The 20,842-nt window shown below is 38.2% G+C and overlaps 1 protein-coding gene across 1 annotated transcript; it reads left to right on the forward strand.

Annotated features, from left to right (window-relative positions):
• The first annotated feature begins 17,929 nt into the window (after positions 1 to 17,929).
• On the forward strand, positions 17,930 to 19,586 carry LOC100262640 (probable indole-3-pyruvate monooxygenase YUCCA10). The gene is made up of 4 exons (XM_010666660.3): positions 17,930 to 18,538; positions 18,712 to 18,945; positions 19,183 to 19,305; positions 19,413 to 19,586. The coding sequence occupies exons 1-4, from the start codon at positions 17,930 to 17,932 to the stop codon at positions 19,584 to 19,586; spliced, it is 1,140 nt and encodes a 379-aa protein (XP_010664962.3).
• Positions 19,587 to 20,842: the final 1,256 nt, after the last annotated feature.

The raw sequence follows: 20,842 nt of genomic DNA on the forward strand, positions 1-20,842 counted from the left end.
TAGTGTATAGTATGGAGGCAGTGCTACCAATTGAGATTGAAATGAGTTCATTGAGAGTAGCATTAGAGTAGCAAATTTCAAAGGCAGATTGTGCTCAGACTTGATTAGACCAGCTCAATCTCCTAGATGAGAGAAGATTGAGGGCAGCAGACCTTGTCCGCACCTACTAGAGGAAGATGTCTCATGCTTTCAAGAAGCAGGTCAAGCCCAGACCATTACAAATAGGTGACTTAGTCTTGAGGGTCATCAAGGATTTGATCAGAGATCCTAGATGGAAGTTCAGACCCAGTTGGAGCATACCTTATTTCATTAGAGAGTTGACCCTAGAGGACGCAACATGATTGATGGATCCAGATGGAAACCAATTCTCAGAGCCGACCAACGTGGATCAACTAAAGAGGTACTATGTTTGAGACCATGGTCATATGATGGGTGGCCATCATTTCGGTTAGCCATATACCCTTTCACCCTTTTGATATATAGACCGTTGTTAGCCTATTAAGCCTCACATGTGCATTATAGTCTTTCTTTCTTATTGCCTTACTCACATTTTTGCACTAGGATAAGGGTTCTTTTGTGTACGCATGCTTTGTTTAGGAGTTTCATGAGCCTTAGGTCCTATAGGCGTATTTTTCTCATTATCTTTTTCTACCACTACATTATTGTATTTCATCACATCTCATTGGTTGTGTTCTTCATCTTCTCTTCTTTATTATATGTACTGCTTGTTCTGCTTTATCTTCTTCCACCCCGAGTGGTGATCCTCCTCAGTTCATTACATGGAGGATAGTCATGTCATTTCCACTATCTATCCCACGAACATTGATCTAGAGATCCTCAGTTTGAGAAATTCATCTCGTCAAAGAGAGTTTATGCTACATCAACATTTGAGAGTATGTTTATCCATTTGTGACCTCATCTTTGGAGCTTATTTGTTTACATTCAGAGTATGCACATTTGTATATATGTTAAAAAAAAAAAGTAATAAGTGCATGTGTGTAGTATTCTCTATCATTGAGTGTGTATATTGATGTTCAAGGGTCACTATATTAAGTATGTTTGTTGATGAGAGTTCATATGTGAGCTTTCTAAGACCCTCTATTCTTTGTATTCATTTTGTCGTATATTTTGAGAGTGAGATGAGTGACCTTCTCTTAGGAGCTCTAGGTCATTGTCACTTCCATCATTACGTTCATTGTTGATGTGACTTTATTTCATGTTTGATTTGAGTGGATCATCACTCCTCTTTGTGTTCTTCGCTTCACCATCATCCTTGCTTTTGCTTTTGATTCATCATCTTCATTTCACCACTTATTTTTTCTTATAGTGACCCATCTCAGTTTGATACTCTCTTTGCATCATCATTACACATCTCATTATTAGTTCGATTTTTTTCATTACTTCTTTATTGTTATTATAGCCACTTTGGGCACCTTTAGGTCCATGGCCCATGAGATTTTCTATACATGTTGCTTTTTATACATGAGGGCATGGGTTTTGATCATTGGGCTTAGTTTCCCTTCATTTCTATCACCCTATCACCCTAGCCTACGTTACGTCCCATGTCTTAAGACCACCTTAAGGTCATGGGATCAGATGTCATCTTCTACAGCTCCTACTTGGACAGGTGTTTGAGATTTGGTTGATATTTAGATATCATCATGCTTCTTCTTCTAGAAGATGCCTCTTTGATGTTTGGATTCGATTCAGCTGTGGATTTGGATGACTGGGGATCACACATTTGATGATGAATGATTTGATGTCGTCTGATTTTTCGACCTACTGCACTTTCAATGCCATACTAGGACATATTCCATTTCAGTTGAGATTTGTATATCTTCATGGAGTTGCATGTTCATCCCCACTTACAGGATACATGCCAAGATGATGACTTGTTTGTTATCTTATCATGATCCTCTAATGGAGCCTTTCAGTCAGGCCCACACCTTTCGACATTTGGGTGTCGTCATGTTTCTTCTTCTAGGAGATGTCTCTTTGATGTTTGGATTTGATTCAGCTGTGGATTTGGATGACTGGGATCACACATTTGATGATGGATGATTTGATGTCATCTGATTTTATGACCTACTGCACTTTCGATGCCATACTGGGGCATATTCCGTTTCGGTTGAGATTTGTAGATCTTCATGAAGTTGCATGCTCATCCCTACTTACGAGATACATGCCGAGACGATGATCTATTTGTTGTCTTATCATGACCTTCTAGTGGAGCCTTTCTCGAGCCATTCAGCCAAGCCTACACTTTTCGACATTTGGATGTCATCATGTTTCTTCTTCTGAGAGACATATCTTTGATGTTTGGATTTGATTCAGCTATGGATTTGGATGATTGGGGATCACACATTTGATGATGGATGATTTGATGTCATCTAATTTTCCGACCTGCTGCACTTTCGACACCATACTGGGGCATATTCCGTTTCGATTGAGATTTATAGATCTTCATGGAGTTGCATGTTCATCCCTACTTACGAGATACATGTCGAGACGATTTGTTTGTTATCTTACCATGATCCCCCAATAGAGTCTCTCTTGAGCCATCCAGTCAAGCCCACATTTTTTGGCATTTGGATGTCATCATGCTTCTCCTTCTAGGATACGCCTCTTTGATATGTGGGTATGATTCAATTACAAACGTGGATGACTAGAATACACATTTGATGATGGATTATTTGAGATCATCAGATTTTTCGACCTATCACACATCTGATTCCATATTGGGGCATATTTCCTCTTCAGTTGAGATTTGTAGGTCTCCATTGATTTGTATGATCATCTCCAGTTATAAGATACATGTCGGGCAGATGATTTACCTTCATTTTGTCATTATTCTCCAATTGAGCCTTTCTTGAGTCATTCAGTTAGGCTCATACTTTTTTATATTGTCGTGATTCTTTGATGGAGTTATCTCAGATTCATAGACTCTCATATCATTATTTCAGTGGAGTAGTCAGATATCTTATACGTCCCCATTGAGTTATTCTCGAGTCATCAGGACGGACCGGATGCACTAGTTGCTATACTGGGGCATATTTTCCTCTTTTAGTTGTAGGGGTGATTGTTTTCTCACAGACTTGTTACAATCTTCATTACTCATCTGAGGGATATTTATTTACAGTACTGGTCACTGTTTCGATGATTTTTGCCAAGATGAGCCTTTAGAGGATCACGACCTTTTGGGTTTTAACTACCGCGCTATCTATGACTCTTTAGTAGATTGTTATTTTGAGATCGTGGTAGCTATCCTAGCGGACTATTCTCTTGAGACTCCCTAGTGGTTCATTCCTTTGAGATGAGGATGGATTCCTCCAACAGAGCATTTCAAGTTAGAGACGTCTAACTTATTGTGACACTTCGTCAAGTATTGTGATTTAGTCAGATGGGTTGTGAGACTATATTTATAGTCGATTTGACCATTCTGATTCACCGGTGGAACATCTTTTGAGACTCATGGAGTCTTTTTCAAACCCTTTAAGTGGATTGAGAGTTGTGGTGGCATGCTACATTGGGGCATATTTCCCCTTTATCATATCTTTTTAGTTTGGCGTTCAGAGCCACCATATCTTTTCAGTTTGGCATTCAGTGCCACCATCTTTTCTTAGTTTGACATTTAGAGCTATCAGTTTATAGTATGGCGTTTAGAGCCACCATCCCTTCTCAATTACGGCGTTCAAAGCCACCATCTCTTCTCAGTTACGACATTCAGAATTGTCCTTCTCAGTTTTGGCATTCAGAGTCACCATATCTTTTCAGTTTGGTGTTCAGAGCCAGCATTCCTTCTTAGTTTTGGTGTTCAGAGTTACCATCCCTTCTCAATTATGGTGTTCAGAGCCACCGTTCCTACCTAGTTCGGCGTTCAGAGTCACCATTCCTTTTCAGTTCGATGTTCAAAGCCACCATCCTTTTTCAGTTTAGCATTCAAAGCCACCATCTCTTTTTAGTTTAGTGTTTAGAGCCACCATCTTTTCCCAGTTATGGTGTTCAGAGCCACCATCCCTTTTCAGCTCGGTGTTCAGAGCCACCATCTTTTTTTAGTTTGGCATTCAAAGCCACCATATCTTTTTAGTTTAGTATTCAGAGCCACCATCTCTTCCCAGTTATGGTGTTCAGAGCCACCATCTCCTTATAGCTCAGTGTTCAAAGCCACCATCATTGTTCAGTATGGTGTTCAAAACTGTATCTTCAGTTTGGCGTTCAGAGCCATCATTTCTTCTCGCAGTTACGACATTCAAAGCCATCATTGTTTAGTTATGGCATTTAGAACCACCATCTCATCGCAATTAGGCATTCATTGTCACCTTTTCGGCATTCAGAGCCACATTCCTAATGTTTAGAGCTGTCTTCAGTTTGGCGTTCAAAGCCATGATTTTATTTTAACATTCAAAGTCACTATCTCCTTACAGTTTGGCATTCAAAGCCACCATTTCCTTACAGCTTGGCGTTTAGAGCCACAATTTCTTTTTCGTTTGGTTTTCATAGCCACCTTTTCCTTACATCTCGACGTTCAGAGCCACCATCTCTTCTTAGTTACGAAGTTCAAAGTCATCATTCTCTTGTTTGAAATTCAAAGTTATTGGTTCACAGTTTGGCTTTCAGAGCCACAATTTCTTCTCAATTATGGAGTTCAAAGCCACCATCTCTTTTTTAGTTTGGCATTCAGAACCGCATCTTCAGTTTGGCGTTCAAGGTCGTTGTTTGTTTCTAGTTCGGGGTTCAGAGCCACCATCCCTTTTCAGTTTAGCGTTCAGAGCCACCATTTCTTTTCAGTTTGACATTCAAAGCCACCATTTCTTTTCAGTTTGGTGTTCAGACCCATCATCTCATCTTAGTTATGGCGTTTAGAGCTATCATCTCCTTACAACTCGGTGGTTAAAGTCACCATCATTGTTCAATATGGCGTTCAAAGCCGCATCTTCAGTTTGGCGTTCAGAGCCACTATATCCTTACAGTTCGGCATTTAGAGCCACCATGTTTTCCCATAGTTACGACATTCAGAGCCATCATTATTCAGTTATGACGTTCAGAGCCACCATATCATCGTAATCGAGTATTTATTGCCACATTTTTTGTGTTCAAAGCCACATCTAGCATTTAGAGCTATTAGTTTAGTTCGGGTGTTCAAAGCCACATTTTTAGTATTCAGAGTTATCAATTTACTTTAGTTTGGCATTCAGAGCCATCATGTCCATCTTCCAGTATTTGTTTTTAGTTCGACATTCAAAGTCATCATGTATTTCTTCTGTTTGGTGTTCAGAACCATACCTGCAATTTGGTGTTCAAATCCATACCTTCAGTTTGGCATTCAGAGCCATATCTTCAGTTCAACATTCAGGTCCATTATTCAGTTTGACATTCGGAGTCATATCTTTAGTTTGGAATTCGAAGCCTTTGTTCGTTTCTAGTTCGGCATTCAGAGTCATCATATCTCCTTTAGTTTTGGCATTCAAAGCTGTATCTTTAGTTTGACGTTTAGAGCCATGGTTTTAGTTCGGTATTTAGAGTCATCATATCCCATGCAGTTTGGTGTTCAGAGCCATATCTTTAGTTTGACATTCAGAGTCGTTGTTTGTTTCTAGTTTGGCATTCAAAGCCTTCATATTTCCTCATTTTTGGAGTTCAAAGCCACATCTTCAGTTTGGAATTCAGAGTCGTTGTTTGTTTTTAGTTTGACATTCAGAGTTGTTATTGGTTCCTTTAGTTCAATATTCATAGTCACCATGTCTTTCTTCCATTTGGTGTTCAGAGCCGTTGGTTTTTTCTAGTTCGATATTCCAAACCATCATGTCTTTCTTCCATTTGGAGTTTAGAGTCGCGTCTTCCATTTGGCGTTCAAAGCCATGTCTTTAGTTCGACATTCAAAGCCATTATTTGTTATTGACATTCAGAGTCATCATGTCTTTCTTTCGTCTAGTGTTCAGAGCCATTGTTTAGTTTAGCGTTCAGAGCCATATCTTTAGTTTGGCATTCAGAGTCATTGTTTTTTTTTGGTTCGGCATTCAGAGCCATCATGTCCTTCTTCCATTTGGAGTTTAGAGTCACTATTTTTTTTTTTCGTTTGGAGTTCAGAGCTGCGTCTTCATTTTGGCATTTAGAGCCATTGTTCAACTTGGCATTCGGTGCCACCGTCTTTTTTTAGTTTTGGCATTTAGAGTCATTGTGCATACTCATTCTAGCATTTTGAGTCACCATTTTTTCTCTCTTTTGTCGTTCAAAGTCATTTCTCCTCAACCTTGTCATTTAGAGTCATAGCTCTAAGCATTCATACTCATTGGCATTGCATATCTTGTCTTCACAATTTTGCATGCATCCTCATTTTCCTCACCTCATTACTTCGTTCTTATTGCTTCTTCACCATGTTCTTCTAGACTTCCCCTTCCACTACACATAACATACTCCTTTGAGTTCGCGATACATATTTTAGTCATGTTGTTAGGTATCTCACGTTTAGCGTTTTCATGTGGCTCACATAGGGCGGTCTCCTTTGAACACATTCTTTCCTGTGCTCCAAGGTGGTTCGATCGTTACTCATCTTTGACATCGACCTTCGAGTCACTTTTGGAGATGTCTTAGAGGGAGTTTGGATCCTTGGTGTGACTTTAGAGGCACTTTGAGAGATGTTTTTCTCTTAGGATTAGAGTCCATTTGTTCTTCTGTTAGCCTGAGCGAGCTTGTGTCTTACTAGTGTCCCTTTGGAGGCCTCCTTTGTTCATCGGTAGAGTTCACTTCATTCCATTTATTATTCACACTTTCTTTTCACTCTAGTGTTTATATTTCTTACACTCATGAGCTCTATCGAAGAAGGACATATTTGTAGACCTTTTTTTTTTAAAGTTATTTTTGCAGGTGTTTATTTTGCCAGGTGTTAGGATCTTAGAATGCCACGTGTTGTCTCAAGAAAAGCCATTAGGGAATCACATTAGTGGGCTGAAGATGCAATGAGAGAACAACACGTGCAAGAAGGAATATTCAGAAATGGTTTTGAAGATTTGAGAGTTGTAGAGCGGTTACAGGGGGCGGGTGTTTTTTGAGGAGCTAGGGTTGTTGCTTGGAAAGCAAGAAAAGACTGAGAGGAAGACGGTTTGAGCAAGGAAGAAATCTTGAAAAAGACAGCTTAGAGAAACCAGTTGGAAGATGGATAGCTTGAGAAAGAGAGCTAGAGAGATAGAGGGGTGGCCGGAGCTGAGAGTAGAAAAAAGAGTTGTGAGAGAGTGAGCTGAATATTCCGAGGGTTGATAGATTGGATATAGCTTGGGGGGAGAGGGGGGTTAAAAGAAAACCGTCTAGTGAGAATTGGGAGATAGAGTTTGAGTGGGAGTTGGGAAGATGAGAAAGAGCTTTATAGAGAAAAGCTAGGAAAAGATAGAGTTGCATGAAGAAAGAACTGGTTTTAGGAGGAGAAAACACATAGGAGAGTGTCGAAAAAAATCAGCTGAGCCTGGGTTATTGTCTGAGGGAAGAAAAAAATACTAAGAGGAAGATAGCTAGAAGAGGAAGAAGATAGCTAAGGAAGGAGGATAGTTAGGGGGAAAGAAGAGAGACTAAGAAAATTCAGCTTAGGAAGGAAAAATAACTAGAAAATGAGAAAAACAAAGAATGTGAAGGAGTTGAGAGTAGTGTTAATAGTAGGGTTGTTGTTTAGGAAGGGGCAAGATAGCTGAAGAAAAAAAAACTGAGGGGAATGAGCTACGGAACCGGCTGAGTAAGAGGAAGGAAAATAGTCTTACAGAGGAGCTGAAGGAGGAGAAACAGAAGAAATTTGTGTTGTGGACTTCCAAGTAAGACCATTATGAGCTTGGCATGTTTCCATTTTTTTTTTTATGTTCCATTTCATTCTCTGCTGATCCATGAGAATTATTTTGTTGTTTAGTTTGGGTAACAAAAGCTTCTTCATTGTTTTGGTTGAATCTGATGGTTTGCATATAATGCTCTATTTTAGTTCCTTTTTGTATTCTTGATTTTTCCCTATAAATAGCCTGATTCATCTTTGGGTTTCGTGTTTGAAAGTCATATTGTTGCTCTCAATTTGTCCCACCAGTTTTCAGCTCATTTATCACTCATGAAACAAGGCTTTGATTAATAACTTGGGTCTATCATTCTTGCTCTACTTTTAGCAATTTCATTCTCTATACTTCTTTGTTCCTATGTATCTAGTTGTGGAATGCCTTAGTCCATGTATCACCATCTGAGAGCTCCTGCTTATAGAGTGTAAGCTATGGTTACAAAGTCCTTGCCTTAAAAGGGACTTTGAGGAATATCTTGAGCAGTCAAGTTTGGTTCCGCATCTCACATCACGAGGTAATGCCTTGGATGTTGCAATAAGTTAATATCTGAGCTTGTGAAGACGAAGAGCAATACAATGCCCTCTAGAGTCGACCTTGAGCGTACATGGCGATGAAGATTATGTCGTTTTCATTTCTCTGTAATGGAATTGGTAGGAAAACAAATTAAGAGCTGGTTCATTTAGAGTTAAGTTGACATGAGTAGGCTATCACTCAGGCCTCGTCCTCTTGATATTCACAAAAAGTTCCTAATTGTAAAATCTATCAAGGAATTCGAAGATGAAGATAGCCTAACTTCCTCAAAAAATTCACAAATACTATGGCTTCCTATAGAGGTTGATAATAAGGAGGAAAATGTGGAAACTAAAGATCGCAAAAGGAGGAAGTCCCTGGTTGAGGACCATGAACAATCATGTAGGAAGACAAGTTTGGGAGTTCGATCCCAATTTAGGATTGCCTGAACAACGCGAGGAGATCAAGAGAGCTCATGAGATGTTTTCGAAGCATTGGTTCGAGAAGAAGCATAGTGTAGATCTAATCATTCGTATTCAGTAGGCTCACTGATAACTCATGAAGGGAATCCTCATTTGTTAATCTTATTTTTTGTTATATTATGCTCTGTTTCTGGAGATGTTTCCTCCTTGTGGTTTTTCTTTGTCTCTGGCTCTTATCCAAATGTATGGGTTGTGAGGGAGGAGACCTAGGCTAGTTATAAACTTCTATAATGGTGAGAGCAAAGTTCTCCTTCACAGTGGCTAAACTGAGTTGGTGTCATCAATTGGGAATCTGGTTGCTCTAGTAGAAGAATGTACAATTGGGGGAGCTGCTTAGCCTTTGTTAATGGATGTTGGAAGGTATCAACAGTTTAAGAATTGTTTGTTGGAGGGGTGGTGTTGCTGAAGGAGCTTCAAGGCTTATCTTCATAGAGATTCTGACCAAACGCAAGGGCCTTAAATTGAACCTTGTATCTATCACATATTATGTTAGTCCCTACAGTGCTCTTTGTCTCTTCATTCTATAGATCTTGTTGAAGAAGCTGAAGAAGAAAGTTACAGAAGTGTTTTGGAAATAAGGATAATTGAAACCAATCCTACTTCTGTAACATTTGCTTGTGTTTCGTCTGTCTGTGCCTCTGAGATGATGATTAATTTTGGTTTATAGCTTCATGGGCTTATTGTCAAATATGGGTTGGAGATGAATTCTCCTGTAGCAATCACATTGTTAGTAATGTATGTAAAATTTGAGCACTTATATGATCCACAAAGTTTTTTTATATGATGCATAAAACTGATTTGGTGACTTGGAATGGGAATGATTTATGGGTATGTTCAGAATGGTTTTATGGATGAGGCTCCATGTTTGTTTCATGCGATATCTTCTGGTATGAAACCAGACTCGATCACATTCTCAAGTTTCCTTCCATTGATTTCTAAAAGGGCAACTCTCAAACAATGGAGGTAGAGATGGCACACAAGATTTTGACCAAAGACCCCTTGTAGATGTTATGGTGTGGACAACTATGATTTCAGGTTATGTCTGAAATGGGATGAATAACAATGCCTTGGAAAGTTTTCAGTAGTTGCTTGAAGAAAAAAGTATCAGATTTTCTAGGTTTTTTCAGTATATTATTTACATGGAGAGAATACAAAATAAATAAGAAAATTATAGTCCTATTTCTATCTATACAAATATTTCGGCAAAGATCATGCCATTGGTTGTATCCTTCCTAAGTTGGTTTCTAACAGCTCACGCCAACACTCCCCTTCAAGTTGATGCATACAAATATTTGATGCACAACTTGTTGAGTGAGTTGTGGAACTCTTTGTTTAATACCACCTTTGTGAGTATGTCTGCTAATTAGTCTTCGGACTTCACAAATGGAAATCGGATTATTTTTGCTTCTAGGTTTTCCTTGATAAAATATCGATCCACTTCCACATGTTTTGTACGGTCATGTTGGACTGGGTCTTGAGATATTGCAATAGCAGCTTTGTTGTCATAAAAAAGATTCATTTCTGAGGCATAGATGAAACCTTGTTCAGTAAGTAGTCTCTTGATCTAGAGTAGTTCACACAACTCTTTTGTCATTTCACGAAATTCTGCTTTAGCGCTAGAAAGTGCTACCACCTTTTGCTTCTTGCTTCTCCATGTAACAAGATTCCCACCGACAAACATAAAATAACCTAAAGTAGATCTTCTGTCTGAGATATTTCCAACCTAGTCTGCATTTGTATAGCCATTAATTCTTAAATGACCATTCTTTGAAAACAAAAGTCCTTTCCCAGGTGAGGACTTCAAGTATCTTAGTATCCTGATTATCGCATCCATGTGGTCTTCACTAGGGTTATGCATGAATTGGCTAACTATGCTTACAACATATGTAATGTCTGGACGAGTATGTGAAAGGTATATAAGTTTGCCAACTAACTTTTGGAACCGTCCTTTATCCATTGGTGCTTGATCTGAGTATTCTCCGAGTTTATGGTTTTGGACAATTTGGAGTATCCACCTGTTTGCACTCTAAGATTCCTACCTCAGTTAATATATCCAACACATACTTCCTTTGGGAAAGAAATATTCCTTGTTTGGACCTAACAACTTCAATTCCCAAAAAATACTTGAGTCCTCCCAAGTTCTTCATCTCAAATTTGGTGGCTAACTCCTTCTATAGTCTGGTTATTTCTTCATCATCATTTCCTATGATAATCATGTCATCCACATAAACTATCAACACAATTACCTTTCCCACTTTGTGCTTTATAAATAGTGTATGATCCGAGTTGTTTTGCTTGAATCTGTATTTCCGCATTGCTAGACTGAACCGCCCAAACCACGCTCGAGGTGATTGTTTCAATCCATATAGTGCTCATTGTAGTTTGCACACAACCTTGGTTTTAGTAGATGTCGTGTATCCCAGAGGAAGTTCCATGTACACTTCTTTTTCAAGATCTCCGTGTAGAAAGGCATTTTTTACACCAAATTGATGTAATGGCTAGTTAAGATTGGCTGCGAGAGATAACAATACCCTTACAGTGCTCAGTCTTGCAACTGGTGAAAAAGTTTCTTGGTAGTCTACCCTGTATGTTTGTGTATAGCCTTTTGCCACTAGTCTTGCTTTATATCTTTTGACTGTACCATATGCCTTGTGTTTGATAGAAAATACCCATTTTCATCCTACTACTTTCTTCCCTTCAGGTAACAGAACTATGGTCCATGTGTTGTTCTTTAGTAGTGCCTCCATTTCCTCTTTTATTGCTTGAGTCCATTTTGGGTCAAACAAGGCTTCTTGAACTCGAGCTAGAATTTAACTTGAGGAAAGTACATGGACAAATGCTCTGAGGGGTTCGGATAATCTCCTGGTAGACACATAGTTGGCAATTAGATACTTTGATTTTCGCTTTTCAATATCAGAAGAATATCTAGTCGGTGGCTTGCCACGATTTTCCCTAAAAGGCAATGGATATCTAGCAGAAGTATTCAAGTCACTTATATTGGAAGACGTGTCAAGAATGCTTACCTCAGGGATATTCTCAAGAGGTGGGTTTGCATGTACTAAGGAAGGGAGGGAACTTAGTTCAGTTGCTAAAAGGGAACTTGGTTCAGTTGCTGAAGGCGTATAATTTTCTAAAGTTATATTCTACTCTATGGGTCCATCTAGTCTTGTGAGATCAATCGACACTAGGATTGGTGCTGTATCCACCATAGTTTCACTATTTGGCCAGTCAAAGTGCAACCATTTCTGCTTTTCATCTCGTGTCTTCCCCTGAAGAGAAGAAGTGGGGGCTAGGAAAAAAGGTTAAGACTTCAGGAAGGTGACATCCATAGTTACATAGGTGCGTCAGGTAGAAGGATCATAACACCAATAGCCCTTCTAATGCATAGCGGCCTAGGAAGAGACAACGGCGAGCAGACAGATCCAGTTTGGTTCTTCGATTTTTGTGAAGATGTACATAAGCTACACACCCAAATACTCTAGGAGGAAGCATTAGGGTTGTAGGTAAAGAGACGTGTGATGCCAGAACTTGGAGTGGAGTCTTAAAATTTAAGACTTTGGAGGGTAGTCTATTGAGTAGATGGACGGTAGTGGACACCGCATTAGACTAGTATTGGGGTGGCACATGCATTTCATGTAGTAAAGCTCGTGCAGTTTCAAGAATATGGCGGTGCTTCCGCTCAACTATGCCATTTTGCTAAGGGGTTTGAGGACACAATGTCTCATGAACAAGTCCATGGTGTTCGAAATAAGTACGGAAGCACTGATTAACATATTCACCACCATTATTAGAGAGAAGAACTCGGAGCTTGGAAGAAAACTAAGTTTGGATCATCACATGGAATGATTGAAACACATGTAATACTTCATCTTTATGTTTCATCAAGTAAAGTTAAGTCATACGGGTACAGTCGTCAACAAAGATGACAAACTAAGGAACACCACAACCAATCGAGATAGGGGAAGGACCCCACACATCAGAGTGAACTAAAGCAAAGGGAAGAGTGTTTTTATTCATACTTAGTGGATAGGAAGTCCGATGACTTTTGGCTATAATGCAGGTATTACATTTAAGGTCAGATAACCCCATATTAGAAAAAAAAATCAGGTCGTAGATGCTTCAGATAACCAAAATTTGGATGCCCCAAACGTCGATGCCAAAGCCAAATTTGTCGTTCTCTCACATCACTTTGTATTTGGTGAACATGACCTATGCTAACATCTTCCATGTAGTATAGACCCCTCCTTTTAGTACCACGCCCAATTATCTCCTTGGTGAGAATATCCTGAAGAATACAAAATGTAGGATACATTAGGATAACACAATTTAGTTATGTTGTAACTTGACTAATAGATAGTAATTTATGTGAGGGCAATGGAACAAGTAACGTATTCGATAATTGGAGTGAATGAGACAGATACACAGATCCGGCCCCTGTGACAGGAGAGACAACCCCATTAGCATTGGCAACACTGGTGCATCGCAGTGGAGATGTCATAGTAAAGTCGGTAGTTGCAAAAGTCATGTGGTCTGTGGCTTCGGAGTCAAGAAGCCATGCACCAAGATCAACATCATAGGAGATCAACTAAATTAGAACCACGGTTACCTATATCAAAGACGGGTCCTGCATCCTGAGAAGACTCAACTTGAGGAATCAAGGAAATGTGAGGTTCGACTAACATTATAGCCACTTTGCCCTTGTTCTTATCCGCACCAGCTGAGTCCTTTTTCTTTGCCTGTAACTCATACCACCAATCAGGATAACCATATTTTTTTAAACAATTCTCACTTGTGTGGCGCTGGTTGCCACAATGGGAGCATTTCATTCCATCAAGAACAGTTCGTGACTTAAAGGCTGTAGTGGATTTCCCATGGTTAGAGACTGCAACAGAGTTTGTGTTGGTTGAACTTAGTTTCAGCCCTTTGGTAGTCAGAACCATGCCTGAGGTATTTTTGGGATAGCTAATGCTCATGACTGCTTTTCGGAGAGCCTCTTTGCGAACATGACCATAAGCTTGCTCGATAGAGGGAAAGGGCGCATCTGAAGCACACCACTGCGGATGTTGTCAAGGCGATCATCAAGACCATCAAGGAAGGTGTAAACGCTATCTTCTTGGAGTAGGTTGTTGTAGTGGTAGATGTCAGTGGCGTATTCCATCAGATTCGGACGACGGAAATCAATTTCCCGCCATAGTCCTTGTAGTTCGGTGTAGAACTTCTCAAGAGATCCACTACCTTATCCTAGATGAGTCACAAGTCGCCGGAGTTCATAAACTTGAGAAGTATCGCTGCCATTGAAATAAGTCGTAGCAATGGCATCCCAAACCAATTTTGCTATGGGAAATCAGATGAAATTGCCAATGAGTGTCGGATCCATAGAGTTTATCAACCATCCTTTGACAATGACATTATTAGTACGCCATTTTCGAAAGGATGGATCTGCCTATGGCGATGGTGGACAATCGCCGTTGATATAGCCCAATTTATCTTTGCCGGAGATGTACATCTCGACAACTTGGGACCAAAGGGCATAGTTGGAACCATCCAACTTGATACCGATTGGAGCAGTTGAGTTTTCATTGGTTGAAGTCGAGACTTGGACTTTGGATAAGGCTTCAATCATTTGGCTGGTAAGGAAGGTGATGATGGAGTTGGTATGTGATGGAGGATTACCAGAGTTGGTGATAATGCTGGTGTCGGTCATAGCTGAAGGGCACGGATCAAACAGACAAAACTAGAGTTTTTCCAGTGAAGGGAGCCAAGGATCAGATTCCTAGCTCTAATACCATATCAGATTTTTTGGGTTTTTTCAGTATATTATTTACATGGAGAGAATACAAATATAAATAAGAAAATTATAGTCCTATTTTTGCCTATACAAATATCTCGACAAAGATCATGCCATACTTGTATGGCATGATTCTATATTTACGTCTACAGCTGTATCCTTCCCAAGTTGGTTTCTAACAGCTCACGCCAACAAAAAGGAGACCTAGTTCAGTAACACTAGCAAACGTCTTACCTACTTGTGTTGGTTTGGTTGTTTTGAAATTGGGGAAGGAATTGCATGGTCACATACTTAAGAATAACAATGGGAAGAAGTGACTCAAGAAGATTCAGCAAGATTGGAAAATCCTTCAAGTCCTAAGTTCCTCCAGGGATTGGTGTAGGTCATTTTGGTGGCTTCAATGGTTCTTCCAGAACTCACTCTAGCAAATTTAATGGTGTAACCTGGATGCAGTCTGACTAAAGGAACTAAGATGATCCAAGATATAAATTCTTAGGCGCTCTTATCCAGAAGTTTTTCATCTGAATCCGTGCAGAGTGAAGACCGTGGTGCCTTCTGAACACTCTGCAACTGAAATTGAGAACAATTCAGAAGCAGAATACAAAAAAGGCCTAGAAGAGTTGGGAAAGTTAAAGCAGGAGAATGAGAGCACAATGATAATCCTTGTGATGGGGAAAGGTGGTGTTGGAAAATCTTCAACTGTAAATTCAATCAAAGGGGAAAGAACAGTTATTGTTAGTGCCTTTCAAGCTTCGTGCTTCAAGTAATGAGAGTTGCAGGTGAAACTAACATGTAGAAAGAGGCGGTGAGGGGTGTGGGGTCACTGAAAGGGCCTAACCCCTCAATCGAAGAGAGAAGAGGCAAAATCTTAAACCCTAACGCTATAAGTCGGATCCAACCTTCTTTTATTTTCGTTTTAGAAGTTTCAGATTGAAGCTTTAGTGAAACCTTGCAATGGTTTCGGATGAGAATCCTTGTTGGGCACTGTTGAAGGAGAGATACTCAAAGTTGGAAGAGAAACGGAATGCTCTCCGGCAAACCGTGAAGCTATTGGAGCAACAAATTCAAAAGATTGAATCTGATAATCTTCGTCTTAAGAAAGCATTTGAAGAAGAGCACACATAGGCAGAATTTGAGAGACAGGAGAAACTGAAAGAATCATCTCTTAGAGTTTATATGGAGAATGAAATCTCTTCATTGAAGTATGAGATCTCATCCTTGCGGTTAAAGGGGGCTCGGGAACTCCAGATGGAGATAGGCCCGAAAGAGGAGCAGAAATAAATAGACTGAACAAGATCCTTGAAGAAGAGAGAATAAGGGCAGATTCAGAAAGGAAGAAAGCTAAAGCTAAGAAGAGTAAAGTCGTTGAGGCATGGAAAATTGTGAAAGCTGAGAAGGGTAAGGCTAATATAGAAAAGAAGATTGCTAATCTTGAAGGGAAAAAGACAAAGGAATACAGGCTTCAGTTGGAGATATTAAAGAAGGAAGTTGATGAAGCAAGGTCCAAGGCAGAAGAAGCAAATAAAAGTTGTGAAAAAGAAAAATAGAAGGCGGCAAGAGAGAAAAGACGTGCAGATTTGGAGATTTCCAAAGTGTAAGAGCAAAGGAAGCTTGCAGAAGCAATTGAGAAGAAAGCCAGGGTAGAAAAATCCCATGTTGATCATATGTCTAAACAGTTGGAAGATGATAGACAAAAGCTTGAGAAATTACAGAAAGAGATAGATGAATTTGTGTCATCTAGGAAACAAGTTGAGGCTCTTGCTGTTCCACCTGATAAAAGTGTGAATACTGAAACTTCAAAAATGAAAGCTAGGCATTGATAAAAAAAAAATAAAAGAGAAACTGATGATGGAAAGTTGGTCATGGAGTTTCTAAAGTCTGAAGAGGTAAACAAGAAAGTTGATGTAGAAAAACAGGAGTACTCCTCCAGAATGCGACCAGAAGAAAATGCTTTATGCATGGCCACCTTTGGCATGCAATCATGGTAGCCACGTGTCCTCTCTTTTTATTTCTTCCTCTTTGATTTTAAAAATAATTTCCAAAACTCCATTTTTCAAATAATTTTCCAAATTCTAGTTTTTCAAATAATTTTAATTCCTCAAATTTTCATCCTTAGAATTTTTAGGCTTACCAAGAATCCCATTTTTCAATAAAATTTTCTGTCATTTTCTTCAGCAAGTAATTTTCACATTTTTCTTAATTTTTAAATATTTTGAAATAAGCGTGAATTTAATTTCATAATTCCAAATAATGAAATTTATGGGATTAAATCATGCAAAAATAAATTAGGTTTTGGTGAGGGCCAACAGGTTCTTTTCATTGACTAATTGATTGTCATGCTTGATTGATTTGCTTTGTGACACATGCGATTATTCTGTATTTGTTTACTAACCTTTGTTTTCCATGAAGCAATTAGCTCATTACTTAGGAACACTATTTGCCTCTCTTGTTCATTCGATTATTTTTAGATCAATATTCTTTTGGTATCCATGTTTGATCAATTAATTGCCACACTTATTTTAGCTTAATTAATAGAGATCCATTTTTAGGGGCTTAGAGGGGTGTTACGGTTTTTACCATACCTTCCCAATAAGTAACCTGACCCTTCAGCCCAGATTTGGTTTTTCACATACCACATTTTCCAAATAAAGAGTCACATTTAAGGTTTTCTTTTTTATTTTGTTTTCCCTTTAAAAATAAAACAAAAATAAGTGGCGACTCCAAGTCATTTTCTAAAAAAATAATTTTTTTTCAAATAAAAAGCGAGTTTGCCATCAAGTGGAAGTGCATGTGCGGAAATGACGGGTCCACACCATTTTTCCAAGTTTTCAATCTATCCATATTTTCCAAATAATGCACCCTTACATTATTCCCTTTTTTTTTTTCATGTTTTTTAATGAAAAAAATTTCTAAAATTTCTAGAATATGTTTTTTTAGGAAGAAATTTCTAAAATTTCTAGAATAGATTTTATTTCCATTAAAGGGCAGCCAAGCATAGACACTCTTCCTTTTTTTTCCATTTCCCCCTAAGAAAATGTGAACATATAAAGCACTAAATTTACCTTTATTATATTATATGTCCGAAAGGTGTTCTCATAAGTTACCAAATGCGGGATGATACATATGGATGTCTACATGAATCCTAAAATAAAAAGGTCAGAAATGTGAGAAAAAAGGTAAAATATCCAATGATTGATTATGTTAATTCATTACAAGATTTCATTTAAAATTCATCATTCTTCAATTGTTGGATGATATTAACTACTCGTACGCATGGAGTCGTCAATATATATAGCACATATTCATTGGTTTTCACTCATTGGTTTACAAGTTTTCTTAAGACAAAAATGGAAGAAGTGGTAATCATAGTAGGAGCTGGCCCTTCTGGTCTTGCAACTTCTGCATGCCTGAATGTTCTCTCCATCCCCAACATAATCCTGGAAAGAGAGGATTTCTTTGCCTCTTTGTGGAAGAAAAGGTCATATGATCGCTTAAAGCTTCACCTCGGAAAGCAGTTTTGCCAACTTCCCCACATGCCCTCCCCCCCAGGTACACCCACATTTATCCCCAAGGCTCGTTTTCTTCGGTACTTGGAGGACTATGTATCTCACTTCCAGATAAACCCACGATACCACCGCTTGGTAGAGTCTGCATCCTATGATAAGGTTGCAGCAAAGTGGCACATAGTGGCCAAGAACACACTCTCTGATGAGTCGGAAGTGTACCTAGGGAAGTTTCTGGTGGTCGCCACTGGTGAGAACAGTGAGGGTCTCATTCCTAAGATACCCGGGTTGGACAGTTTTGGAGGGGAGTTCATGCACTGTAGCAAGTATAAGAACGGAAAGAGATTTGCTGACAAAGAAGTTTTGGTTGTTGGATGTGGGAATTCTGGCATGGAGATAGCCTATGACTTATGGGATCGAGGTGCAAAAACCTGTATTGTTGTTCGCAGCCCGGTAATGTCTCTTTTCTTTCACCATTTCTACAATTTGTGATGGAAATATCGGCATGAAGGCATGAAGACATTTTTGTCTAATAATTAAAACTTGGAACTCTATATCTCTTAGGGTTTTCCTAGATCTCTTCTCCATATATATGATATCTCCACTAACTATATTGTTGGTTACAGAAACATGTGGTTACAAAGGAAATGGTGTTACTTGGAATGTTTTTGTTGAAATATGTTCCTCGCAAGGTGGTGGATTATGTTATTGTGTCTTTGGCCAAATTGAACTATGGAGATCTTTCTAATTATGGGCTTCCAAGGCCAAAAGAGGGACCATTTTATCTTAAAGATGTAACTCGTTCACCTCCTATCGTTGATGTTGGAACCATAGGCAAGATTAAGGAAGGAGAAATTCAGGTATATTCTTATACATATTTTATAATCAATTAATTGTTTGCAAAAGGAGTTTGATAATTTAGCAATAGAAGAATTAAGTTCTATTATCAAACAAAATCAAATTGGAATGGATATCCAATCTGCCCAAAACATGGTGATTACATCATTTCTCAAAGACTTGGTGAAAATATCAGATTATTCTGATTTATTCTGATAATATTGTTAATAATCGCTAATGAAGATGACAATGTCTATTAGGTTGTGCCAGCAGTTACAAAGATAGAAGGCCAATATGTCTATTTTTCTAATGGCAAAATGAATCAATTCGATGCTATAATCTTTGCTACGGGCTACAAAAGCACTGTTTTAAAATGGCTTCAGGTACAAAGTCGACCATCTTAACTCAATATTTATTAAGGTTAATTAACTATATATATATATATATATTAAAAATATTAATGAATGTGCTTTAAATTAAATGTAAACAGGATGATGAAAACCTTTTCAACGAGGATGGAATGCCTAAGAAGAATTTCCCGAATCACTGGAATGGGGAAAATGGTCTCTATTGTGTTGGATTTGCAAGTCGAGGGTTATTTGGAATTGCAAGAGATGCAGAACATATAGCCAATCACATCAATGGTGCTGTGCGAGGGAAATAATTAAGGGTGTGTGATTTAAGGATGATAAATTTTAGGTCAAATAAAAAATTTTGCGTTTGTAACCATTGGCATTTTGTGACACAATAAATGACACAATTTTTAGTCATGTATTAAAACAAGAGGGATAGGTTTTTGGACTAAATTTAACATGATCATAAGGGGTACCATTGACATTAGATCCTCAAATTATTAATTATTTTAATATCAGCTCACATATAATTCATCTATCAATACAATTAATTATCATCTCCATCATATAAAGATGCAAGGACAACTGCATCAACTTCAACTAGAAGCAAGGACATCCTATAGGGAATGAACGTGGATTAAATTCTGGTTGGATCTTTTCATTGATTAAGTGACAACACATATCTTAATACAATTGCATAGGTTTGATCATAATTAATTAATTTGCTCCTTGTATCATGTTTATTACCTAGTTGATAGAAAAACCAAAAGAGTTGAAAGAAATTGATTGACTTTAATAAATGAATAATTACAATTGATGACTCATACATGTTACGTATGGTTCCACAAAAAGTTGAAAGAAATTGCAAGAGACAAAAATAAAGATCAGAAAAAAATAAAATAAAAGAAAAAATGCATGAAAATAAAAAATATTGAAGTCGGTAAATTAATATTATAAGTTACGTTAAATTTATTGTACTTTTTTTCTTTTTTATATAAATAATTTAAAAATACATAAATTTCTAATTCATTATAATTATAAAGAGAGTAGAATTCATAAAAGGCTCCTAATCCCAACAATTCATTATAAAAAAATTCCTATGTCTCCCAATCTACATGGAATGCTACTATATTATCAACCTCTATTTTTATACTTGGGAGCTATTTGGTAAAATGGAAATGATAGACATATGTAATTGGATAAGCATCTTTTGGTAATGAGTAATCCATGTAGATTTAAGAGATTTGCTATCTTTTGGTAATAGATAAATCAGTTTTGAAGCCTCTCTCTTTCCAGTGTACTAGCCTCTCTTCGTTCTTTCATCGACAAATCCATACCTTCTAGGCAACCTCCCTGCCTGTACATTTGATGTAGCTGCCATTGTTGCAGCATGTGAAGTGGCCCTAGTTATTTTAGCAACAGCCAAATCTTCACCAACAAGTAGGCCATTAAGCAATACCTCTATTGAAACAACAAAACACACTCGACATGTTTAGTTATCAATTATCATCAACTAGTCTATTGCTTAGATAATCATGACATTGGTGCAGTACAAGATCCATAACCT

Source organism: Vitis vinifera, chromosome 18 (genome assembly GCF_030704535.1).
Source record: "Vitis vinifera cultivar Pinot Noir 40024 chromosome 18, ASM3070453v1".
Lineage (NCBI taxonomy): Eukaryota > Viridiplantae > Streptophyta > Magnoliopsida > Vitales > Vitaceae > Vitis > Vitis vinifera.